Genomic DNA, 27,288 nt, shown 5'->3' on the forward strand with positions numbered 1-27,288 from the left:
TTTAAAGCAGTCAGCCTCTCCCATAACTCTGAAGACATTTTTCTCTACCGATTAACCAAGAGACATCTTCAGAATCAGATAGATGACATGGGTTTTAGCCATGCAAAACTTCATTCACAAGCTCATTATAAGCCCTCCCCTCACCCCAACACTACATTCAGACCACATTCCAGGACACCAGTCATGTTATTACAAAAAAACACTTTTGGGCTGCTAGACATGCATCTTAAAATGCCTAGACCCACTGCTACATCCTTACCACATGCTGGCCTCTGATTAATTTTAAAACTCATCTTTTATGCAGAGAGAAAACAGCTGTAGTGCTGCAAAGCTGTATCAGCAGCAGCACTGATAGACCTACACTGATCCTCAAAGCAGATGAATAAACAAAAAGGCCTGCATTCTTGGAAGAAGCTGAAGATTTGAAGCAGTTTGCAGATCTGAAGGAAGCAGTTTCCTTTCCGGGCAGCTCCTAGAGGCTTGAACAGTAAGCGTGCAGTATGATAAAGAAACAAGGGTATATTCTTGCAACTTGGTAATTTTACAAGGTATTTGGGAAGGAATCTGTTGAAAACTGTTTCTGATCATATTAAGTCATTTTTTTTAATACCTTAAATACGGATTTACTCTCAAAGAACCTTTTGAAAACACCTTAAGAAAAATACTTAAGTACAAACTTTAAATATCCAAAGTATGATACTGGTGCACTTTTTAGAAACAATTACATACTTAACAGGTGAAGTAGGAATGGAGTATTTCAGAAAACATTTAATATGAAACCTTTTGGAACTTCCATCAAATACAGATTTACATCATTTATCAGAATACTTTTTCAGCTCAGACAACAAAGTGCACTGCCAGGTGAAAAAAATACATTTGGAGGAGTGCTTAAAATGTAGGAAGTGAAACGATAGGTGACTCTTCACCTGAGAAAGTACAATGACTGCCCTGAAATGTCTTATTGCTATTACAAAATGGAGTTTTCATGGCAAAAACCATACCGAGCAGCACAGGCATGGGCAGAGCACTGAAAGCCAACTGAACTCCAACTGAACACCTGGAGTTCTAAAGCCATGGCAGGATACAGAATATACAGAGAATAAAATGCAAATTCAGGAATATTTACTACATTTAACAACTATGATTACCCTTTAAACTAGCATAATCAATATCAATGCTTAGGGAAAGAGGGGGGAAGTCTGCTGCCTTCACAGACTACAGGTCACAAGAACTAACTTGCAAAATATTAAGGGGTTTGCATTTTCACCTCGTGTCAAATCTGAACTGTGTACTATGAATAACTATTAGCTCACTGCAAATTTAAAATGCAAATTTCGGCTCCAGTTTAAAGCACATGTGAAGTACATGCTCAAGTGCCTCACTGAAATATAGCCATAAAACATCAATACAAAAAGTCAAGTAGATAATGCGGGATATTATCTACAGAAGTCCTTCATGAAATAAATTGAGTATCACTAGGAAACAAAGCCTGAAGAAATCTCTTGATTCTAGTCTGCAAAAATCAAATCCAGCTCACCACAGTGATGGTTAAGAAGTGGGGACCATCCAATAGTAGCTTCGTGTCCTACAGAAAGCTAGTTGGCCATCAGAGTTCATCGGGGTAGGTTTCCACACTGTAAGTCACAAAAGTGACAACGGACTCCTCAGCAGAATCTAGAGACACAGCTGGCATAAAGCCATCAAAAGCAATACAACCAGAGCCAAGTGGAAGCACGCTGGAAGAGAGCTGCAAGGAAAGGTTCAACTGCTGCTGCCTATGGCTGTAGTTTAGTACGCTGGATGTTACAACGGAGGAGATCAGTAGCAAAATTAGATTCCCACTTTTGGGTTTCAATACTGCAGACACCCAGAAAGCAAAGTACTGCCACACCTGCAGCAATACCTCAGAACGGCACTGACTCGGACGTGGTGACTTGCATCAAAACATGGTGGTTGTTTGAGAGTCCTTTTGTGCTTTGTATCAGCCTGACCTAGTCTAACGTGGAGAACTTGGTCTGAAAGAAAAAGTCACTAGTCAATGTTTAGCGTGCTGCATCGTTCTGTAGAGGAACTGTGGAGCAACGGAGAAACGCTCTTAGCTGCAATCAATACTCATAAACCAAAAGGACAAAGATACAATTTTAGTAGTTTAGCAGAAGCAGAAGAATGGAAGCATTTACCCAAATTTTAATGCACAAATCAACTACATTTTAAAATTTTGATTCAGACTTAAATAATAAATAGGTGGGCAAAATATAATGCAAGACTTACTCAGTAAAAGTGAACTTTTAATAATCTCATGAGCTCTACTTAGAAAACAGGACTAATAATGTTCACAACCGTAAATCCAAACCCTTCACACACTTTTTTTTTTTTCCTTAACACAGCAGTGAACTGTAAACCTGCGTTTACTGGTTATCTCTTCAGTTATTTTAAATATTAACTCAAGTGTTTCCTCCTTGGCCATTTCAATTTTTAGCACCAAAATTAGCCCAAAAAGAGGTACTGGTACAGCTCGATGTTGTAAATGAATTGTTTACATATAATACTTTATATATTATACACACATACTGTACATTCACACGTCCACACAAACAGGAGGCATATTTAAATGAATATATTCTGTGTTTCAATTTGTTGTCAAAGACTTAGGAGCAATGGAAATAAAGCAGAAGGGGTAATATTTTACATAGTAGGCAACTTTAATGCTGTAGTGCACTTATAAAAAAGTCCAACTCTCCCTCCCAGCTCAGCAGCTTTTTTTTTTAATATCACTATTCAGAAGGATGCAGAAGTTATTGCCTAAATGTTATTCTATACATTTCCATTGGAATTCTCAAAAACACTTGCTAACTAATTTACAACTTAACTATTTTTCTTGTTACAGCTTTAACTCATTGGCAATTTTGGAAGCAATGTTTTTAAAAGCTATGGATGTTCCCGATATCCGCTTAAAGCGAACTCCATTCAGGGACAGTCTTGGCAGTTTACACACCTCCATCTCCCACTGTACAAGGTTTTCCGCATGCCCATCTCCATGGACGCAGAAAAGCAAGAAACGCTCTCTCTGTTCATAGTCACAATTATTGGCATCCAGGACCTTTCGGATTTCCCTCATCATGTCATTGGGATCCATGGAGCTGGTGGTTTTCATGCTCCACGTAAAACGCAGCGAGCGAGGCTTGGCTTCCTTGTTTTCATCCTTCTGATCCACAGCTACATTGCGGCTGAAAGACAGCAATTTATTAGTTAGCAGGGCAAGAGACTTCCTCCAAGTTCTGTGTTAGTGAAGCAAACTCACACTCAACACACACTACTTGTACAAAAGCAGTGTCTAGGGGCTCTGGCTGTGAGCAGCGCCCCATTTTCCTCACAGATACACAAACACACAGTGAAGATAAAGCATTAGCGTTTGGGACTGAAACAAAGGTAAGGTTTGACTTGTGAAACAACTGGAAGTCATTGGAGTCAGGAGCATGAGGGAAGTTACCTTACTGTGTAACTACACACATCAGCTATGATTCAGTTTGAAGCTGGGTGCTGCTCAAAGCCCTATTCTTGGGCCATGTGGCCTGGGGCACCTGGCATCAGCTTGGTTCTAGAAGTTTCTGGAACTTCAAACAGCTGCTTGGTGATGTGTGACAAAATATTATGACAAAATGGCGCCCAGCCCGCCCCACAGGAGTGCTGGGCCATGGGAAGTACCCACACAAACACAACGGCAACAAGCATCTCCTCCTGTGCAGGAGGTTGGGGACCAAGGACTGGAAGGGCCATGGTGTGCCTCCGCAGGGGCAACCAGCAGGAAGGAAAATGGAGCTCGGGGTCCAGTGCTGGGTCACCTGCCTGCTGACCCAGGCCCAACACTTGCCACCCAGTTCTGGGCTACATGGGTTTCACTCTGAAATCACTATTTTCACGGATAGGCGTTTGAGAGGTTCGCTGAAGAACCACTGTATCGTAGGATATTGGGGTTACTTTCAACAGGGTGGAAATACTCTGTCTTTAAATTGGTCAGTGATTTGTTTACCTACATTAGTTATTGGTATTAAAGCGATGAAGTCTTTCACTGCTAGAAGCTACACAACTAAGCACCTTGGAGTTTGAAATGCAGGAGGGAAAGTTGGAAGTCACTATTAAACATCTTGACATTGTTAGCAAAGAACCTAGGTAAAAGGGTTCCTACTTTCCTATTACTGCCGCAGTTTTAAGAAAGCACAAAATACTGAGGCTGCATCTCCCAAATCTGCCTTTTTCTTTTTTTTTAATCTTTTCCCTTGGTAAGGAGAAATAAGGTTATTCAGGATAATGCAAAAGAAACATTCCAGAAATTTCTAGTTCATAATGATCCTTCCACTTTCATTAAAATCAGTGGTTGTGCAGCTAAAGAGTAAGGAGCTACATTTGGACCTTTAGGATAAAAAATGACAGATTTACTTTAGGAATGTCTACATGCTGTCAGTCATCTCTTCAAATTTACTTGTTCCCAGGGCAAGAGATTTTAATATACTGACAATGATAATTTAATATTTTCTGAAAACACGTAACCTAATTGACCCTACACCATGCAGTTTAGGCCTCATGTTGAACTTCAAAGTTCAGTTTACAATTATTAAGTCAAACTCTTTCTTAAAATATTTGGCAATGAATTTTTGGTTACATGATCCCTTCCTTCTCCCAGCATTAAGCAAACAACTATGAAAAAGTTACACAAAAAGCAATAGCAAAGTCAAAACAAAATAAATCTATCACAAAGATAACACATTTCATAATTTTACATTCTATTAGAAAGACTTCCAGTAACTGTGAGAATCATAGGATTACGTTGTCAAATCCAGCTATGTGGTTTGCCAGATGTTACAAACATCAGCAAGCAAATTAAAGAGTATTTTCTTTTAAGGTTTTAATTTAATAAAGCTGCAAGAACTGGCAAAAGGGATAGGGGGAGGAACACCAACTTTTATTCAATGCTCATTTTATTTCAGAAAGCCTTTTCTACTTGAAAACAGTTGGTGGAATGAACACAAATCTGTTGATCTCTAGTGTTTTTTGATATGAAGATTTGAGGAAGAGTTTAACATGAAAAATAGCTTAGTCATTTGTGATTTTGGAGATGAAAAATATATTTTAATGTCCTTCAGCGGTTATCCCACACATCTGCAGTCTCACTAGACACCATTTACCTACAGATCTACAAGACAACAGCAAATTATAAATACTAAAATGCAAAAAAACACAAGGGAAAAGGCAACATGAAAGATGAAAGTTTAGAAACAAGCCAGTCAATGCTTTAATAGCTGTTTCGCAGACAAAAATGCTTCTTTGTTTAGTTTCAAAGCCTTAAACAAAACAAAAGCTGCTGCCTGAAGCCACTGTGCCACATAATCAAGGGGATAAAGGTTCAAACTCACCTAAGTAACATTTTAAACAAAAATTTTACCCTCACCTTGAGCCCTCAAATCTCCCGTTCCTCTCATATTCAGTCGGGAGCCTCATTGAAAAGAATGCAGAAGCAAAAGGAAGTGGGAAAGAGAAGACAAATCTTACACTACAATATACAATATCTGAATAGTTGCTCAAAGACACTGTAATCATACCAAAGTTGTGTTAAAATACAAAGCAACAAAGATGTAATGAACTTACTAGATTAGAACAAATTCAGAACATAGCATCTTGCCAAAGTGAAACAAAGCCTGTTAACTACAGTTTTTAAAAAGACCCTTAGCTACATTTCACATTGTATGCTTATATAAAAATGTGGTAAAACTCATTAAAAAAGCTGAATAACTAAAAGTATAAAACATTAAACTAAAATTGCAACATATTAAAATTACTTTATCATTTAATAAATTCCTGCTAAATGATACATACTTCCTAATCATTAAGCTATTTATTTAAAAAAAAATCACGGTGCTTGCACACACACCAAATACCAAAGTATTAGATGTTTAAGCAATACCATACCATTTAAAACAAAAGAACAACATACATATATATATATTTTAACAGAAGTTTAGAGGTAAATCTGAGATTTCTCATGCTGTGATAGCTATTAATTCCCATGCTGATGCATCTTCTACATCCAAAAGAAAGCCTAAGCTTTCTTTTTGTACTGCTTAAAGTTGCTGATCACTAACATACCACTACCCAGTATCAAGGAGAATTACGGGGAAAATCATCATCTTCCTCTACATTCCTATTATTGCAGTACAATGTCTCTACACCTCAGTGTTAATTCTGCTTGTAGGGAAGCCATCTTTATAAGACTCTTATCGATGCTACTCCGAGTTAGTACAGGGCTTCACCCAGTAAAGTAAATATATTAAAACACTTTGGCTATCAGGCGTCTAGGGACAAGAATGTAGGACAACGAGCTTATTTTTTGATGCACATCATATTTGTATTAGGTTGTGTGAGGTGTCACAAGGCTTAATTTCCTCATTTTCTTCCTTTTAAGGCGTAGTGGTGAGGAAACAGACCTTTAAGATCAGTGGAAAGAGCGCTCTTGCTCTGTACAGTCTTGTTGCAATGGAACAGACACTGCAAGAGTGCACTGCAGAACGCAGTGACAACACTTGCTGTGCAGGATATGGAGTTCAAAATCCATACCGCAATATAAATATAGGTAAAAAAAAAAAACGCTAAGTCACTCATCGTGTTGTTCATCACCAGAACATCCAGCAAGAACCCTATTCTGTGAGGTACTGCACAGCACAGGGTAAGATGAGATCTCTGCTAGGAAATGTTTTCCATTGACTAATAAAATGCTGTAACAAGCAAAAGGGATACATAAGGAAGATGGTGAGAAGAAAACAACTGACGAGTCCTCAAATAAATCTAGCACTTCCAAATGTGCTTTATTGGCAGTCATTTTCATCACGTTTTTATATTCAAGTGTTAAAATTCAACCTTCTTAAAGGGGGAAACTTCCAGTTGTTCCCCGCAGTAACACAGGAGGATGACCAACTCAAAGGCTGCAGCCTTCCCAATTTCCTTATTTACTTGACTACAGCCAATACTTCTATCTGATTTCTGAAACCCATGTTAAGAGTTTAAAACATCAATAGCACTGATGATCATTTAGGTATGCATATTAAGATCATGTGCTACTCTGCTATGGTGGATACCAGAGAATGTACAAAAAGATTGATTAGGTCTGCATGTACAATCCACGAACTCATCTTTTACAACAATTTTGTAAGACTGAATTAGGAGAAGGTTGGCAGGGAAAGAATTATTATTTGTACCAACTGAACAAATCCACCACACCTTCCAGATGCTGGAAAGAGAGGCTCTTTTTACTAGGGAAAGCAAACAAGTGTGAAGACACTGCACGACAGAGAAATTAAGAGTACTTGAACTTTAAAGTGACATTGTGTTCCTACAAAGTGGAGGCAATATCTTTAAGAGCTGCAAGCATTTACAGATCATTTTACTTCAATTTATTTTGATTTTAAACTTGCCAAAGGCCGTAGAAAATGGGATGATAACCAGAATTCCCAATGACAAATAGTCTTACTGTTACTGGCACCTGTCCAGTAAAGTTTGAGGAAGTTATGTTCTCAGACGTTTTTAGGTTGAATGGTTCAGGTTCTGAAACACTGTAGTCTGAATTAAAGAAAGATCATTAGTTAAAAAATACATGCCACCTTTAAATAATAACACTATTTCATGGGAACCTTTTTGAAAAATCTTACTTTATTAAGTTTTTCTGTGCATCAGTGTTCCACTCATTTAGCACCAGGAACTTCTACTCAGTGACACGCACTCTCAAATACGAAACACCAAACCAGAGAACAGTGCCCATCTCTCTAGATGCTCCTTCCTTCACGAAGGAAATGGTTACAGCACAGCACTCATGCCTTGGGAACATTAACTTCCTGTGCTGCCAGTATTGTTTTGGTGGGTCTGCAGCTCAGATGCAGCCCTTAGGGCTCCTCACTGCTAACACAATTGTCACTTCTGTAGAAACCACAAGTTGCTGTGTTACGTTCTAAATTTTCTGGTTTTGCTTGTATTGTTACATAAATTAATTTTATGGACCAAGATGCTCCTTCGTCTTCAGAATGGAACAAATATATAGAAAAGTTACGTTCTCATTTGTCAGGCAATGCCTGTAACACTCCTTTATTTTTAAATTATTATTTTTTTGCTATAGAGTTTCTGAAAGGCTTTCAAAAATAAGAATGTTTCCATATATCTATCCTGAGTTATGCTGTGTTTTCTGTTCTTTACATCTTTGTATGCTCTTTGTTAAAAATCCAACTAAACATAAAAGAGAACTGTCTAAAATGATACAGAAAAACAGCAAAAAGGGCAAGATTAAAATCACACTAATTTACGGAAATGGACAAAAGATGCTGCGGTAAAATCTAGAACACAGAAAGTGATTTTTGCTGTCAGAAAAAAGTTAGCTTTCCACAATATGCATATTGGCAAGCACAATGCATAGTACAAGGTTTTATATATGTATATATACACATACATATATACACACACGTATACAAGTATATATACACATATGTATATACACACATATATGGATATATACACACATGTGTATGTATATAGTAGCTCTGCGTACCAGGTACACTAGTAGAACTAAGTTGTTTAAGAAGGAATGACTATATATCTACTTTTATTCAGCTCCTCAGGAATGATGCTGCAGTACTGTACACATGTGGGTTACAGTAGTTCTTGCAGTATCAAAGATAGTGAGATTAGGTGAGATTCATAGCATATGAAATAGGAAAAAAATATTAACAAATAACATTTTCAATTTAATTTTGTACCTACAGACAGCATCAGGTGCAGAGGGATACAATGCACATGTAAAACAGAATTTAAAAAGCACAGTCTGGTTCTGTGTAGGTGGTATAAGACTCTGCAAATCTCTTATTCAAAAGACAGCTGCTGCAGCTTCCATTCAACGTATTTCCACTATAGTCTAAAATTTCTGGCCAACTAAAGATTTTTTAAAAAATAATTAGAAGTTACTGTTCTTTTTTAAATCTCAAAGTTGAAGAGTAGCGTTCCAGTTTAAATCTGAACATTTTTCATTTTAGCGTTTTTCATTTTTCTTCAGAGCAACAGAATAGCAAACTTACACGCATCCAGTTGTGGCGGTTACACAGATCACAATACTTTGTTTTAAAATGAATGCAACTACAGAGACAAAAGCTCCCTTTTACCAAGTGGTATGTGCCCTGTAGCTCTTTATGCATGACGGGTTAGAACTATTGCCTCTGCTCAGTTTCATCTCTATACTGTGTTGGAACTTTTCTTTCCTTAACTGTCAGTTCATGCATGTTCCTTTTCTCAAGCTAGCTGTGACAGTGCCAGCCAACCCAACCAACATCAGTTCTAAACATTGTCATGTTTGGAAGTGCCCTGATAATTATTAAAGTGGATTGAGATTTACTTGTTTAGCCAGGGGGAGTACCTTTAGACTATGAACAGAATAAACCCAAATTTAAGCAGCTATTAACGTATCTCAGGTCTTCCTAATACTAAATGCTTCCTTGAAATGGTCTGACTAATTTCAAATTAGTAGTACAAAGCCCTACAGTTCGAAAGATAAACAGATTACTTTTTTGGCACTGATTACCTATTTTTGATCAATATTTGGAAATTGGAAGCATCATCCTTTAAGGAGCTCCAAGGAATGATTCAACATAACTGAATATTGCTGATACATAATGAAGATTCTGCTGGAAAATCTACATGCAGATCAAAATTGTATAACCAACTTTAATGCTCCATAATGGATTAAAAAGATATAGCATTCCCAAATTGTAAGGCTAAATTCAATCCTTTGGGCTTGAAATGTGAATTACACTTCTCAGCTTTTTCCTTTTGTTAATACATTAGTATAAACATTATACTTTGCTTGTAACTGAAGTGCTCTACTTGTACTTCAGCTGCAATTCACTTCAGCAAATGCATCCCATTTTAAAATAGTTATTTGATCTTCAATCTTCCATATAAAACAATTCACAGCCATGTTTTTTGTTAGATTCACAGCCACGTTCAGTTTGCTTTCTACTGTATCAACTACAGACAATGCTTCACAATGACTTTTTTTTAATGCCATAAAACAGAGAATGTAAGTTTAGCATTACTTACCTTTATTTGCTTGTAACATTATGTTTTGTTTATATTTTCATCATTGTTATCAAACACCTCATTTTTCAAACATAAGCATGCTAAGTGTATTAGTACGAAGAACAGAATTACTTTGGTACTACCAACTCTATCAAAGAAAGAAGAATTCACAAGGCATGCTTAGCATCTTGTTATACAGGTGCCACAGATTCTTAGAAATCATCATGAGTTAATGGATTTATTCTATGCTTTCCTCTCAAGAAAGAAAGTATTTAGTTTTCAGCAGAAAGTTTAGTTTTCAGAAAACCAAGGCTAGAAAGCCAAATCTGTTGTTAATTGCAGGAGCCGCTTTTTTTAAATATAAATAAATCCTACCTTTTGATAAACCTGAATGACATGTTTCTAAAAGAAATTAAGCCAAAATAATAATTAACAAAAAGTTTTGTACAAAATAAATTGAAAAATCCATTTAGAGTGAAGCATGCAAAAAGACCTTATTTAAACGCACACTGAAATTACACTTCAATACATTCCAAAATTAGGCACATGATTTAAGGTCTGAAGACTTTGAACTTTTTTTTTTTTTAGCATGAATACTTCCAAACTTATTTTTTTCTAGGAAATACATCACCAGTAGTTATTATATGTTAACATACGTACTGGTTTCAAAATACCTTAAAACTGAAAATGTGCAAGGTCACAGAAAAAACTTGCTTGGATTTTCCTCACTTAATTCGTACAGAAAGTAAAAATCAGTAATTCCAACTACTATTAGACCTTGAGTACCTTCAAAGTTAGATTTCTTCCTTCCTTCCTAACACTGTCATCCATGTTGTGCTAAAAACTGCCTTAAATACTTAGCTAATTTAGTGAGAGAAGCTGTAACTGTTGCCTACACCAGAACATACGTAGTTAATAAGCAAAATGATTTTAATCACCCACAGAAGAAACTAGAATCAAATAACGTTTTTTTGTTTTGTTTGTTTTTAATTTAAGAGAAGAAATGTAATTGTGTATACTTTGATGGGACTGTCCATTTCCCAAGTACATTGTACCTACTATAACAGAGCACCAACTGCAAGAGGTCCTCCAAATGCAAACTTAACCATCTGTAGCAGTGCTATTGTGTTATAATTGCATGGTTATTTAATCAAGTCCAGATGGAATTTAAACTATTGCAAAAGTACTGGGGGAAAAACTTTTTAAAGCAAACCACACTGCACTGCAGAAGTTGAAAATCAGAAGTAATGATAGAAGTTTGACTGCTGTCTAAACAAGTGCGTCACACTGAATGATAAATACTGTGTTCCAGCAGCACAAGTAAAAAGCTTGCATGTTCACAGTTTGAGTGTCCACATTTGGAATGTCAGATGGAAAATTAAGTAAGGGTATTACAAACAAAAGTATAGAGGGAAAGACGTGAGAAAAGGATGCATCTGATTAAGACTTCACTTGACAAAAAGCATAAGGCTTTATGGAAAAAAAATGAATTTCATCTTTTATCTCTAAAGAGAAAAAAAAGTAACTTCCTACAGTGCATTATTTCCCAGAGAAGCACTTGCTGAGAATGCTGAGTAGCATAAAACATTTACCAAAGGGCTAGGCTGTCCTGTTTTAATTTTTCACAGAACTTGAACTTCCCCTTGCCTTTTTTTTTTTTTTAAATAAATTAATTCCCTAAATTGAAATCAGCCAGTTGTGAAAAATTGGGAGTTTGGCTTAATATTATTTTGTAGAAATGGGAGACTAGAAAGAGGATGCTGGGGGGGAGGCAATGTACAGTCACAGAATGTACAGGAGGGAAATGGCTTGATGCCAATATGATAAGCCTAAAATAAATGCAAGCATACCAGAATCAGAATGATGTATTTCAAAAAGTTTCACATAATGAGGCGGGTACAAAAGTATGGAGATTATCTTAAAACAAAGATAAAGAAACTTCTGCAAACACAAATTGTGGATATCTGAGTGATATATGTATGTGATATATGAACCCGCAGGTTATAAATATGTAAGGAAAATAGGTGTTTTTTTCCCCCCTTTTAGTCTCACCCCGACTATTTTAGTGTTTGTGGGAACTAATGAAATCATACAGATTTGAAACCAAGAATCCAATTAGAATAAAAACTGTCAGGAATAAGCAGCTGCTTAAGCCAAGCCTTGGCTAGCCCAACACACCTTCACACCAAAACCAGAATCTGCACATGAACTAAATGTCAAAATAGGATTAAATCTTTCAAGGCCTGACCAGACTGCTGCCTAGATAGAAACTGTAGTACTGCCATTACTTTAAGATGACCTACACTAGTGCTGCTGCCAGAAGAAATTGTTGTCTCTTGCCCCTATCCTTTCACCTGTGCTATTTCTACCCGTGAGGAAACATCAATAACCTGAGACTGGGAGAAACAGCCTGAGCTTCTATCACATTAAATATCAAGACTGGGATCCTAGTTTATACCTTCTACTGAAAGACCATACGGACAGAATGAGCAGCTTTTGAACTGAGCTGCAGTATTTCATCTCAGCAACATTAGTACCCCAGACGTGATGATTATAAGCCCAGAATAATCAGCACAGACCAAGCTGTCTCAGTTTTTAGCAATCGAATCAACTGGTATAAAACTAAATGGCTTTCTGTAACTAAAAAGAACTGAAAAAAAACATAGGCAGGTGCATTTTAAGTTGCAGATATATAGCTAAGCCGTTGACCAGGGAATGTGGACAAAACAATCTAATGAACTACTTGGTAATTTCTACTATCTGACAAAAAGAAAACATTCCTGGATAGCATCACTGCTCTAAATCACTTACCTTCTTGTTAGTTTCGAAGTTAGTTTGCTAAATAGATTAGTGGAACCCCTGGTTCGAGTCTGAGAGAGCGGCGTCGCTTCGTGGGACAGACTGGGGGAGGCCGGGGGTCCGTTGTAGGTAGCAGTGCGACGCTCTCTGAGCTGGCCGTGGAAAGTGCTCCGACTAGCCGTTCCTCTGGGGAAACGAATACGATCAGGTGTGGTTGCACTGCTTATGCTGTGAGTTGAAGCAACGGGAGTTCTTTGATCGGGAATAGTGCTAGAGCAGAAAACAAAAAGACAACGCTAGAACTTCTTTACGGAAGCATAACAGTTTTGCAGGAAACACAAAACACTAAGTTCTACAGTAAAGCATAAGCAGACACTTTTTTATAGGCCAGGGTTGGAAATATCAACACTATTACAGCACTGCATGGAATCGAAATTTGTAAGTTAGGATTAAAAGGCTGTCGAAACAGAAACCTACATAGGCAGAAAAATGCAACACAAGTATCCTGGAAAAGACCAGATAAACTAGGCATACAGTGTTTCACTGAGCAGACTGATAAAAGAATAGATGAGTGAAGTTTCCTTCCAGGAAAGAGAAGCAATGCATAACTTTAGGACCTCTCCCTCCACATTCTATCCATCTTTGAAAAACTTGCTAATTTGAAAATATCCTACTGAAAATTCTCTACATGCGAACGGTTCCAAGTAGTGAAATCCTTCAGAATACACAGATTACAGTCTCCCAACAAACTTTGACAACAGGGAATGTCCAATACTCCTACCGCTAAAAAAAAATTAACGTTCATTATTGCAGGATTATGTCACAAACAGCCTGACACACCACAAGACAAATGTAAACAAGACTAGAAATGAGGAAACACACATCTTGTGGGCAATAAATACTAGAACACTCTAGGACTAAAATTCCACAGCACAAAGTTAAGAAGCAGTGGGTATAAGTTAGTTTCACAACGATTTCAGGTTCTTACATAGGCCTGAAGTTATCTGCGCCATTGTCTATTGGAGGCAACATCATCTTCGTGTGCACAGAGGCTGACATGGACATCGACTTCTGATGTCGCAGCCGAACACTGGAGAAGGATGTAGTACAAACTGAAGCAGGGCTAGCTGCGTAAGCGAACATTTCTGTCAGGCTGTGAGGGGGTTTGGGTTCAGGCAGAGGCAGAAAGAAGAGCGTGATGGACCAACAACAAACTACTGCATAGAAAAAAAAGCAAACTTTTCCTTCTATTAACCAGTTTCTGAAAGAACATGAACTCTATTGGCCATCTTATATGTAAACAGCAGTAACTACCCTAAGCTCTTCTCAAAAAGCATCCTTACTACATATAGCACTTGGCATCTGTGAAGTGATAATTCTCATATCAATAGCATTAGTTAGCAGTGCCACCCTCCTTAGCTGGGGAAATGTACAGAACCTGAATAACCCACTGCTCTGAGCTCATGCACAAGTATAAAGTACTAATGTAATTTGTATCGGTCTCAACATTAAAGAAATGCATTAAAAAAAACCAACGAATGCACTTTCCAAAATTGACCAAAGATAGCTCCATTACTGCAGTGAAATAATCTGTTTCCAGAAAGTATCCATGTATAGAGAAATCAATGCAAGTCGGACAAGCATTCGCATCTGGACCTACATCTAACAACTCAGACACTTCATGGGCACAACCAAGAACAGTATCATGACATTTAACAAGTCCAGAGATGTCCAAACAAAAAAGCTACTATTAATCAACCTGCACGTATAGGAAGAAACGAGTAGCTCTTGTTGTTCTCTGAAGGAGAAGGTATGACTGTTGAAGAGCATCTCATTGGTTGGCTATGAACCCTGAATTCTTCAAGTTAAAGTTCAGGATTTGAAGGAAGGTCTACAGTGCTGGCCAGCAATCTGTCAGCCTTATAATATGGTAAAATAGAAACATTAAATGTTTTTCTTACTTTGCGCCAAAACACTCTTTGCAGCCTTCATATTATCTAGTAATAAAGGGGATGGGAGAAACCTGAGAGGCCACATGATATATAATACATCTTAAGTTTGCTTTAAGAGTAAGTCAGTTATAACTCCAAAATGTTGTTTGAGGTTAAGAAATCAATAATTGTCAGTGCATTTCATAACACTGCATGTTCACTTACAAGTTCCTTCATGGCTACACATACTCAAATTCAAGTCCTGTTGTTGCATTCTGATCCATCAGGCTTTGGAGAGGAGAATGCTAGTTCAGCTATGATTATCAGCTGACCCATTTCTTGGACCTAGCTCTCAAATTACTAGTAGAAAATACCTCAGAATTCAGACATCAGAACTCCTTGCTAAAATAGTTAACAAAACGTGCTCCTTTTGTAGATCCTGAAGAAGTTAAAACACAACTTCATGTGAGTCATGCCTGCATCTCTTTACGCTGCTGAATCCAGCAAGATGCCAGCTACAATCACTGCTAAAACCAGGTTTGCAAAATAGTCCAGCTTTTACATTGTAGCAAGGTATTAAGAAATTCCAAGGAAATGAACATTCATCCCGAAAACAACACCCCAAAGTAAAGTAATCCTCAGATATCTGGTCACTAGCCACTCAAGCATTTCACAATTATAGCTCCTTTCCTACCAGTCTGTTGCAAAGGACAAAAGAGAAAGAATCTAGATTTATAACACATTAGACACAGGTTTTACTTCGCCTTAGATACCTTTAGTCATCTACCTCCAAAGATGTGGTAACTAAAGGTATCAATAAGGTACCAGAGCACATACTAAATTATGAAAGTTCTTTCTCTGAAGCTTTGCTGGAGATCAACTTCCTTGGATTACCAGCCAGGGAACGTAGAAACAGGAAGCTAAAATTCATCAATTAGCACCAAGGCTTATTGAAATCTGAGGCTGTTGTAAATCATTTGTGTTACAAATGATTTAAAGCAATTGCCTATCATTATGAAGAGCATTTAACGAGTCCCCAAGTGCATTAATTAATGCTTAGGCTTTGGAGGAGAGCCAAGAGTCATCTCCAGCAGAATACCTGTGTTGGCCACACAATGTGTTGAAGTAGGGATGTGAAATTAAAAACCCTTTTCTATCAGTCTGGCATGGGGTCTTCAAGATTGCTTTCTTGAACATCAGCTCCACTAACTGACTACCGATTCTTGAAAGTTTCCATACCTCCAAAACCAGTGCCTTCTCAGAATTCAGTGTGTAAAATAAAAACGGAACAACATTTTATTACCTTTTCTACAGAAAAACTGGAGACTAAGTCTGTGCATCCTGCCTTTTAAAGCGTCTCCCAAGTTTTAATTGGGTCACTGTCAGCATCTAGCTACAGAAAATCAAAAATCCAATCTGCAACAAGCCATTTGAAGTAATTACTCCTGCCTTTAACATTTGCTACCAACAGACATTTCAAAAGCACAGAAAGCAATTTTAACAAGACCCTGGATTTTTACTAAGCCTAGAATCTACTTCAGATCTTGCTTCACAGAGAAAAAAACATTACAAGTTTCTAAAGTTACTCTTTACCAAGTTGAGAGAAAAATATTGATATCACAAAAACACACCTGAAGAAAGGCAGAATTCATTCTGAAGAGCCAGTCCCATCAATAGCCATGTTTGCTTAACCTGCATTAAAGGTCTGCATTTCATGCGATCAGTCAAGCCTTCGCCCAGTTACAGCAACAAAATACATTCAGATTTAATTCTGCAAACCTCTACAAGAACTCTGAAACTGTGCCGAAATGAACGTGGAGTTTAACATTGAAGCATTTCAGACAATGAGAAGTCTCCAACTCTAAAACAATTAGCAATAGTCTCCTTATCTTCTTTAACCCTCTATAAAGAGTCAAGAAAGTAGTAAGCAAAAACATGAGATAAAAGCTGTAAATTTTTTTCCTGATAGCCAAAATATAAATGCTCGAACATTTTAAGTGATCCAAACAGAGGTAGAGTTTGCAGGATGAGCAAATGATGTCTTGATACCATTTATTGTATTGACAATAAAAGGTAAGTTACATAAGGATAACCAATTATGGAACTAAAACAGAACACAGTTGCCAAGTACACAATGTAAACTCTGAGCTTCAAACCATTATATGACAAACTAGAGAGGCAGTAGTTTGCTGAGAAAGTCAAGGCTGGGGAAAAAAACAACTCCAAAAGACAACTCCTTAGCAGTATGACGTTATTCCTAAATTAAGAGCATACCTGATTCTCAAGCATTCCTAGTGAATAATAACTTGGAAGAAATATAATAAAGAAATTGTCAAGATATTGCAAAGATATTAGTTGATGAACAAAAATGTTATTAACAAACCAAGAAATCAAGTAATCAAATCTGATCAAAACTATTCTGAACAAAGATTCATTTTCAAAATGTGTTGGGAAAGAAAAAAGCTATTAACATTTCAAATAAAATAAAGGATGGTGAACTTCAATCTAAACAAACTTGGTAACATTAACAAGGACTAACCAATGAAGTCTGAGACAGACACACTAAAAGACAGTACCAAATAGCTGTGCTGTACTTCACAAGACAGTTGACTGTGGGCCCAGCTGGCCAGCTAAGACTTTTGGCACTCTTCAAAGCTAGGAGGAAGAGAGAGGGTCAAAATCATGTTCTTTACCCTAGGCTCCAGAGGTCAAACAAGGGACAAACTTTCCATTCAACATCACAACTTCATCACTCTTCCTAATATGCTTTTGAAAGAAAGGGAAAAAAAAATATGTGCAAAAAATTGCAAATCTTTCACCAAATTCAATACACGCTAGAAGAAAAAAAGTATTTTCTTCCCACATTTTATTATATATCCTAAAATTAGGAAGGGGCAGGGAAAACTCTGGAGAATAGTGGAGAAGGTATACACTCCTCCAAGCTTAAGCATTTTTGTTAAGTACTAGCTATCTTAGTGCTCTCCTGGCAACAGTCAACTACTCAATTGTTACCAGCTTTTGACACTAGCAAAAATTCTGTGAAGAACAGTTGGCTGTAACTTAAAACACTTCTGCCACCCAGGAAACTTGGTGGTATTCTCCACAAGCGTTACTCTACAGATAATGTCTATGTTCACTGTAATATCTACATTCTGCAGCTCCCCTCAGTCCTTGGTACACAGGAAAGGATGGCACTAGTGGTGCCTGTGGTGCTAACACTTGAGTTAGATGACTCCAGTTTCACTGCAGGCTCTAGTCAGGCTTTCAATAAAGTAACAGTAAACATATTGTTCCTCTCTGTTTCCACTCAGAATATGGAGACATCAATGCTTTCCTTCTCAAGATGAGTTCTGTAAATACTGGGAAGCAATTAGACTCCAAGAATATCACTACTGAACATTATCAGTTCAAGATAATGGCCTATCACTATTTCATCTTTGCTTTAAAAAATTAACTTTTTCCTTGACGCTTTGCAGGGAAAAAAATAAATTCCAAATAATCACAACTGCAAGCACTGTTTAGAGTGAAACGTAAAAACAGAATGGCCCAGCAGAGATATACTTTGTAGCTTGACACTAAATAAGCCTCTTCTGCAAGTTTATGTTGTTTGACCACAGGAGTTAATCACTCACTTAAGATGATGGCTGTACAAATACGAGATGTATTTAACCAAGCATTAGGATCTTCATTCTGTGTATAAAGACTGCACGAATTAAGCATAGAAAAAAAACCCACAAACATACTTACAGGTGATCCATAACCAAAGATCTGTACTCACCTTTAGGAATTACTCTAGAATATTATTGATTTTTAAATTAGGCATTACAATATTTTGGAAAAGTGAAGACAAGGGACGTACACCATATGAAGACATTTCATATACCTGTTCTCCTTGCCATTTTGTATCACTGAATGCCTATCAGCAGTGGTTCTTTCACTACAAACATATGTGTTGCGCCGTGTCATTGCTCCAGGGGCAGTATTATTCTACAATTAAAAAACATAGGCTTGTTACTCCCTGCAAAAAGGCTTTTCTAGTGTTAAGACTACATATAATTTAAGGCTGTTTTACTTCATGCTACTTCTACACAGTTATAAAACTTGCAATAATTCAATAACTAGTTAATATATGAACACCTTCCAGTATTTTTAAAGAATAATGCAATAAAAGAAAAAGAAATCAAGTTGTTCTTGTATTTCATGTTGATGGCTCAAAATCAGTATAGCTTAAAGTTTTTAATTACCAATGTTCTGAATTACAAATTCTCAGCATGTACGTCATTCACCTGAGAGAGTCTATTTCTTTATAGCCTATTTTTGAAATACTTTACCACTTGCAGATTGTGGAATTTCCCTTTAAGTTATGATCATATCCTTAAACAAGATAGCAAAAGTGAAGGCTTAAGAAACAGATATGGTAAAATTCAGTGGGAAAGTAAACACAGACTTTTAAATATTAAAATACTATAGAACACTCGACAAGTTTTGAAAAACAGGGAAGAGTAAATCAAATTAAAGAGACAAATTGCAGAGAATTTTAATAAGACATTGTAAAAATATACATGTAAATACGAGCATAAGACATTGAGGACAAGAGAACCAGGGGAATTTAAGCTACAGACCTTATTTTATAGGGGAAAAAAGAAATAGAATTACTTTGCCTCTGTCTTTACAGAGAAAGAGGGTGGAGATATGCCCAAGTTGGCGGTCAATTTTCCAGGAACGACTGAGAAGCTAGGTAATTCACAGATAACAGAATTATAAAATGTTAGATGCAATTACTGTAGGGAAAGTATGGTGGTCCAGATAAACATGCACCCCCAGGTTGTAGAGGAAGTAAAAGCTGGCAAGCCGTATATTTTTTCCCCACCCCAAGAACATAACACAACAAACTGCATATGGTTGGAAAGTAGAAAAAACCTTTAGAAATTTTCTTTAAAGAAAAGGATCACGGGGAAAAGCAGGAAGCAAAATAGGATATTAACTTTAAACATCACTGCTGGGGAACATCTTGGAGGCTAGCTTAAGGGAATGACTGGTCAGCACCTGGATAAGCACATGTTGAGTAAGGATGGCCACTAAGAGTCAGGCAGGGGACTTCATGCTCAACTAACCTTTCGGAGTTCTTTGAAGAATTACTGCTATGATAGGCAAGGAAAATTCAATGGACTTTAAAAATAGCATTAAGAAAACATGTCACAAACTGGTTACATTACAGCATCGTGGGAGGAAGGATAAAAAAAGGGAAAAGGTAGTTCAAGCACAGGAGAGTAGCCAAACCTTTTTTGTTTCCAAACCTGAAATAAAACTGTTAAGTGGAATATTCTTGACAACAAGCAAATGCTCCTCCTGTGCCTTCTATACACACAGCTTTTGCTGCCTTAAGGCAAAATATTGACTATACAGTCAGTGAGTCTCAAGTAGCGCAATTCCTGAGTTGCGGATTTAGGAATGAAGTCATCTCGTCTATTTAAAAGACAGACAACTTGTTAAATGTCTTTACATGAACGTACAAACAGAAATCAAAAAGTGAACTGCGCAATCTCCTGGCATTAAAAAGTACTAAGAGCATAAAGAATATTTTAGATTAGCAGAACTGAGCACTTACCCAGCTCTTTTTCTAGTCTTTGCCTGTGTTCTAAGACAGAAGTATCGGGATACTTTTTGTTGTCTGGCTCAGATTTCAGAGGTTGTGATAGGAGGTCTAGGCATTTCAAGCTTTCAAATTTCAGTTTTAGCAAGAATACAGTCTTTAGGTATAGGAGCCTTTACACTTTTTAGTGTACAACCTTTCATGATTTGATTTAGGCAGCTCTTCAGCTGTGACTTTTTTTTTTTTTTGTTCAGCCAGTCTGTAGATTACTGATCTCTGGACATGACTAACTTGCACAGGTGCACAGAACAGGACGCCTGAAACTGGTGTCAACAGCATCACACACACTGATGGAATGACAAGACAGAATTGAGCTAAGTTCATCCTCGTGGCATTGGGTGCCTTCTTTTCAGGAGGTGATGACAGTGCAAAGGTGCATTTTAAGACTTCTGAGCACATCTACAAAGTCCCAGCACAGCATAAAGGATGAATTTGTGGTACAAAGTCCTCCTCTCTTCCTAGAGTAAGTTTTATGCTTACTGTTTAGACAGGCGATTTTCACATTAGGAGACAGCAAGATGAGGACTGATGAAAAATTTTCAAAGAATCAGCTTCTGACTTAAAACAACGAATCAATCTATGTACTTAAGAGCACTACTATGGTTTTTGGCCTAAATCATTTTCCAAACATGCCATCCATTCTTTCTCTCCATTTTTCTACGCTAAGAGTTCTGGGACAGCCTTATTAAAAGCACTGAGGAAAAACCTGAAGCTGAGAGTAATAAACAAGGAATTATTAGTTGCTGCTAACTATGCATCCTCTGCAGCAGGACTTCATTATTAACTTGTTATTTGCCGAGTAAACCTGAAGCTCTTTCACACACATTTGTTCAGCTTGCAGAACTATTTAGTTTGCAAGAGTTCACATGCTCTTTCAACTTCAGAAGTACAGCTTGGAGTCTCAAACTCCAATACCAGACTTAGTTATCAGCTCTACAAGCATAATTCTTATCCTTAAGTGCATGCTTGTAAGCTTTGTTGTTAAATGAGTAGCACGCAACTGGCTAAAGGTCCTAACAATTCAAAAGAGAACACGAAGCTCTAATGCAGACCAGTTCTACTACTTTTGCAGTATCTGTCAAAGTAGTAATTACTTTTAAACATGGTATTTTGCTGTCTCTTCGGTGATTTTCTGATCATATTACTGATTTTAGGACACAAATGCTTAGTAAGAACACCACCTCTCTCCACCTCAGAATACTTTTTTTTCTACATCAGGACAATATGGTAGCTCTAACATCCTTCTTCCTTCTAGATTCATACTAATATTATAAGAAACAGAACTCTCTAATCAGTTTGAGAAATTGTGTAAAAAAATCAGTGCTCCCCTCCATCCCCAAAAGCCAGTAAGGAAAAGACTAATCCCTAACAGAGGAGGGGGAAAGAAGGAAAAAAAAAGTAAAAAGGTGTTTGCATAGTGACATGAAGAGCTATAAATAGAGACAATTTTAACCACCAAGTGACATCAAAAGTTTGGCTACATGTTCAGTTTTGTTCAGTTTGTAGTACTGCTCGTAAAAGATCAGAGTTGCACACAGAATCAGAAGAGATAAGTATCCTATTGTTGTGAGCTCAAATTTTGCTTCCATTACAGTAGTATGAAATTGGAAATAAAACAGCTCGAATAAATCCCCAAGATTTGGGAGTGCTGTAACAGAGCAGATCAAAATATGCTAAATAGAGGCTAAATGTAAAACATACCGCAACTGTGAGGCAAAGCTCTTGACTAAGGCATCAGATAATACTGTGCGAGGTCCAGTTTGAAAATTCTACCATTTTGGGACTTGATAGCCAAAAACTGCCATGTAAGAAGAAACAGAATCTGAACAGTTTCTGGACTGATCAAAAACCAAGAAGGGCAGGGGACCAGAAAAATCAGAAGAGGATCCACCCAAATCATGAGCTCTCGTTCACATTTATAAAGAGCTGATGCAGTAGAAGACATGTCTTCCTAAGGAATCTCTTAGACTGAAATCCTCCAGCCAAGTCACTTTCAGCCACTGATCCAATTGACAATATGCAGCCAAAATGAAGTAAAACAAGAAAATCTTACTTCATTTCTATCACTTCATACTGTCAAAAAATCTCTGAGCTCACAAAGTTCTGTTCTCCTTTGTTGTAACTAATGATGCTGAGTATATGACCAAATAAGACACCTTTGTGGGATAACAGCTTAGAAAATCACTCCACAGTGAATTGAATAAAGGACTGGGAAGTTACTTCTGAAAAGAAGGAAATCTTCCAACACAAAATCTCAAAGTTTTAGAAACTAAAATTTACAGAACTCAAGAGTTATTATATGAAAACACATTTCCAACTTTGCCACGTGGACAGGCACCACAAAGTATACAAGTTAAAGCCAAACTGAACAAGGATTTTCCAGATTTTTCCCTTCCACCTAATACTTGACCCTGTAAATTCATTAGTGTTGCATCTTAGTGTGTTTTTTGTTGTTGTTGTTTGGTGATAGGGGAAAGCCCATAAGGATAAAGTCAGACACTGTGCTTTTAAGCAAAGGTTGAAAGACACCCTTTGACGTTTTTAGAGCGACATCTATTTGAAAATCCCTATATATGTAACTATGACTTGGAACAGCCTGTTTGAGAACAACGATGAACTGGCTCCTTAAACATATGAAACTATGAAATAGGATAATACAAACAGGGACTTCATTCTTCTGTACAAAAGGCCACAAAAGAGTAATTGGGGATATCAAAAATAATATAACACATACTAAGTTTCAGGAGACAGCCTGGTTAAATTTCTTTTCCTCGTTTTTTTTTTATTTAAATGTTTGTGGTTTTGTTTTTATTTTAATAAGCAAACTACTACTGCTCACTAACAGCTGCTAGTGCTAATTACCGATGCACCTACTAACTACTTCAGGAATATTAACAGATAACTTGTGTAGCTGACTGATGAGGGAAGAAAAAGGCAAGACTATGAAGAGTATGAGATACCTACATTTACATTAGATGAAAAGTAAAGCCAACACCACTGATAAATTGCAGGTTTAGCACTTTCCCCCCTTCAAAATAAGTGTTTAATGGTTTTGATAAATAAGTGCTTCTACTTACACTAGGAACAGCTGAACTTTTCTTACGTTCAGGAATATCAGCCTTATTTGGATTGCTGGCATTTCCAAGCATTGGGCTAGCTGGTGCAATTCCTCTTCCAGCAACAGCACTACTGCTAGATTTTCTTGATTGAATTCCTTCCTCTTTGAGGTCACTGTCTGTAGTGCTAGTCTGGCTTCTTTTGGGATATGCCACTACTGGGGGGATGGATGGTCCAGCTTAAAAATCAAACAAAAGAAACAGAAAATGGATTTTTCTTCTCAAAAGTCCAGTTGATATTTTTCCCTACAACGGAAATTTGTTCACACACATAAGGATTAAAATAATAAACGCTGGGAATCAACATTGAAAAAGGTTGTTCTTTAAATTATTAAATATACACATTTTAGAAGACAGTAAAATATTGTGAAAAGAAAAAAAAAAAATCAAACATTTGTGTCTTCATGTTTGCCTTTGCTCTTTGAAGGGGAACCTAAAGCAAGTTTTTCCCCCTTCCTTCCCACATTTTTTTTTTAATTTTAGATAAAATCTGACAAATTTAAAATTCAAGTCACCTCTAGCAAGGCCTTCCCTTGTATTACAATTCAAAGATATGTAACACTTCTGTTCAGTTTGCTAAAGGCAGGGAGGGCCATAACAAACAACTATTTGAATTTATTAGGTGAAGATATTATTTGATTTCAATGGAAGAATTAAGAATTTTATGGAGTCTTTTGGTGTTTGAGTATTGACACTGTTTTAGCTTGGAAAAAAAAAACACTGAAGAGTCACCTTAAAGACACTTAACAAGTAATTGACTCATTCAAATCTGATGACCCTTTGCTAGCACAAACCTGGCACACACAAGCTAACATCTGATAAAAATGGATTTTTGAGACATGTACCTGGAGATGCAACCCTGCACTACCAGCAGTACTAATGGCCTGCATGCTGCGTTTTTAGAACAGCCCAGAAATGGCTTCAGTTTGCCACAAACCTCCCCAGGCATGCCAGGAGCAACTGGGAGGAGCAGAAAACTGTTCTGGCACACCTGAGAGTGATGCAGCCATTCAACAGCCCCAAACTCCCACTTGCATAAATAGGTTCCTAGATACTAGAAAAAAAAGCCTGTGCAGATGTCAGGATTTTGTTTTCTTCTGTTTTCCCAATTGCATTTCCTCAGAAGAGGATACATCAAGATGCATTAACCTTCTAGTTAGTATTTTCAATAACAGCTAATCAAGAACATGTATGTATGTGTACACACACATACATTACATATATGTAAAAATAAAAGACAGTATCACAAAACACAGTAACTGTCATCCCAAGAGACTCCCCAAGAAAAGCAACCTCTGAATGCACTAGGGTTATTTACAAGTAGACCAAACAGAGACTCTTTTTATGAGGTAGTGTCTAGGCAGGAAGATGTTTAAGATATTTAGAAAACCCTAAGCACAGTCTTGCACACTCACAAAGCAGAAGCGTTCTAAGTTTGTTTGAGTCATGGATCTTTAGAAATTTAATTTTTGCAGGACAATCAAATGATGCTATCCTCAGGAAACAGGATACAAGAAATATTGGCAAACTGGCATTTCTACAAGTTTTATACGCAAGCTGACCTACTAGTGTCAACAAAAAACAAAAGCTGAACAGACATACAAGCGTATGGGGGAGGAGTGCTGTGCTTTTCATTAAAAAGGCTGTTGCAAGATTCTCTTCAATTTGTGTAACAAGGCTCCTAGAATGGTCAGGAATGCAAGGGAAGACACAAGGCAAAACAGAAAATTAAGTTGACATATTCAGCATTCCTCTAGAAGCTATTTTGGAAGGCTTTCTAACAAAACTGATTTTTAAAATTATTAGTTATTCAATAAATTATTTAATCACTGTGCTGTAAACTACACTGTCATCCTTCTCCTTACCTTCGGGGGATGGAGACAGTTTCAGAAACCAACCATGACCAGCAGTCACCATATGCCACAACACCAAAAATGAGAATTGCTCACCGTGATCGCTGTACCGACGCTGCTTCTGGCTAGAAGATATGCTTCTCTGAACTTTGTGATGAGGAGATTGTCCAGTGCTATTATTTAGATCACTACTTGGCCTAACTTTGGCAAGTGAAAGATTGCTGCTGGAGCTTGAATCACTTGCATCCAACTACAATACAAATATTAAAACAAGGAATTCAGACAGATTAAACACCCACCAACATGCCTCTACTATGTAAGAAATTTTGTGATAGCGTGAAGTTGGTTAGGAGCCCAGGCATCAGTGCCTCACTAACCCAACTCCAACTTCTCTTAAATTCTTTGTAACAGTCTTATTTGAAGCTTTATGTGAAGCTCAGCAGAATTTGAAGCTCCTGAAAGGACGGTCAGATACAGAAAACCAATCTTTATACTTCCCATCCTCTCTCCTCAGTTCTGTGAGATTTTAACAGGAAGAGAGGATACACTCAGTAGCAAGCTACCACACCAGCTCCTCCAGCAGAGGAACCAAGAGCAATTTACTGATGCCTAGCCCTCTCAGCATCACGTGGAAAAGTAATCTACAATGCAAGAATGTTTTTAGGGTGATCAGTCCTATTCTTCAGTTCTCTTAAAATATTTGTAACTAGCACATTCACGCTTGAGCTCATAGACTAGAGAATATAGTAACTGTCATACAATCCTTAAGAGGAATACCTGCTTACCAAGCAGAACAGTTCTTGGGAGCCTAAAGACAAGTGTTTACTGAATCAGATCATGCTGAGAACACACACAACATCATTTGGACAGTTCAGTTGACACTGATGATCAGAATAAAGTGATTTCCACTGTACTGGAGTTGTGTACATTGCAGGAATTTTATGCCTATAGTTACTGACTTAAATTTTGCTTCTGATTTTGCTATGGACACCGATTCCTTTGTTCTTTGCATTTGGAAGAGTGATACTTACCTCTGATGATTTCCTTCCTAGCAGTAAGTATGTAGCTGTGATTTCATCATACTTCATTTTACTAAGGGATTCTTGAATTTCTTCTTGAGAATATCCCATTCCTACCATAATATCTATAAACAAATACATACTCTGTAAGGAACAATCACTTCGATGCTTACACGTTTAAGTTCAAGAGAAAGCATGGAACATGTAAAGAACAAAACAGTTAAGTGTGAGAACAAAATCTTAATGAAACATCAATATTAAAAGATTAGTTACTTCTCCCAAATGGGAAACAAATACAGAGTGGTGGAAAAAAATAAAAAAAAATATATCATATTCTGAAAAATCCTCAATTACCTATTCTTTTCTGGTCCGAGATGTCTAGTTCTGGTTCAACAAAAGGTTTGAGTTCATCCTCCTCATGCCCTGCATTGATCCACCTGTCCTTCATAATTTGCTATAAAGAAAAAAATTTGTTATTATAATATACTTATTAGCAAAGAAAATGAGCTGTGGAAAAAACAACTCCCCCATCTATCAACAGTAATGCTTTTTCTCATTTTTCTTTTTCAGAATGGGTCCCTACTCTAGTTTTGCTTTGCTCCAGTGAGGAGAAAGAACCATGCACATCAAGGCAAGCTACTTTCCAATCAGCTGCACAAAGCTGAAAAGTGAAAAGCCCAACAACACAGACCAGAAGCTGTGCTACCTCTCTGACAAGTCTAGCTAGTAGGTTCATACCAAACTATGCAAGCATATGGAAGCCAGTATTATTTTCACCTTTCTTCTCCATGACAGTACAAAATGCAGACAGAA

At 37.2% G+C, this 27,288-nt stretch overlaps 1 protein-coding gene across 12 annotated transcripts in view; it reads right to left on the minus strand.

The window, feature by feature from the left end:
- Window positions 1–582: 582 nt before the first annotated feature.
- The window catches only part of MARK3 (microtubule affinity regulating kinase 3), a 64,071-nt gene continuing 37,365 nt past the window's right edge, over window positions 583–27,288 (minus strand). For 2 of the 12 annotated variants that reach the window (XM_040559655.1, XM_040559657.1), the window contains 10 exons: window positions 26,830–26,929; window positions 26,488–26,600; window positions 25,553–25,706; window positions 23,565–23,782; window positions 18,718–18,821; window positions 13,892–14,056; window positions 12,916–13,173; window positions 10,480–10,506; window positions 5,447–5,491; window positions 583–3,227 (listed from right to left, as the gene is read on the minus strand). In XM_040559655.1, the coding sequence (XP_040415589.1) occupies window positions 2,882–3,227; window positions 5,447–5,491; window positions 10,480–10,506; window positions 12,916–13,173; window positions 13,892–14,056; window positions 18,718–18,821; window positions 23,565–23,782; window positions 25,553–25,706; window positions 26,488–26,600; window positions 26,830–26,929 (1,530 nt within the window). In that variant the 3' untranslated portion in view covers window positions 583–2,881. The remainder of the gene's footprint in view (window positions 3,228–5,446; window positions 5,492–10,479; window positions 10,507–12,915; window positions 13,174–13,891; window positions 14,057–18,717; window positions 18,822–23,564; window positions 23,783–25,552; window positions 25,707–26,487; window positions 26,601–26,829; window positions 26,930–27,288) is intronic. The other 10 variants (XM_040559660.1, XM_040559662.1, XM_040559663.1 and 7 more) reach the window with 7 other exon arrangements.

The sequence above is a fragment of the Cygnus olor genome, chromosome 5 (genome assembly GCF_009769625.2).
Source record: "Cygnus olor isolate bCygOlo1 chromosome 5, bCygOlo1.pri.v2, whole genome shotgun sequence".
Classification (NCBI taxonomy): Eukaryota; Metazoa; Chordata; class Aves; order Anseriformes; family Anatidae; genus Cygnus; species Cygnus olor.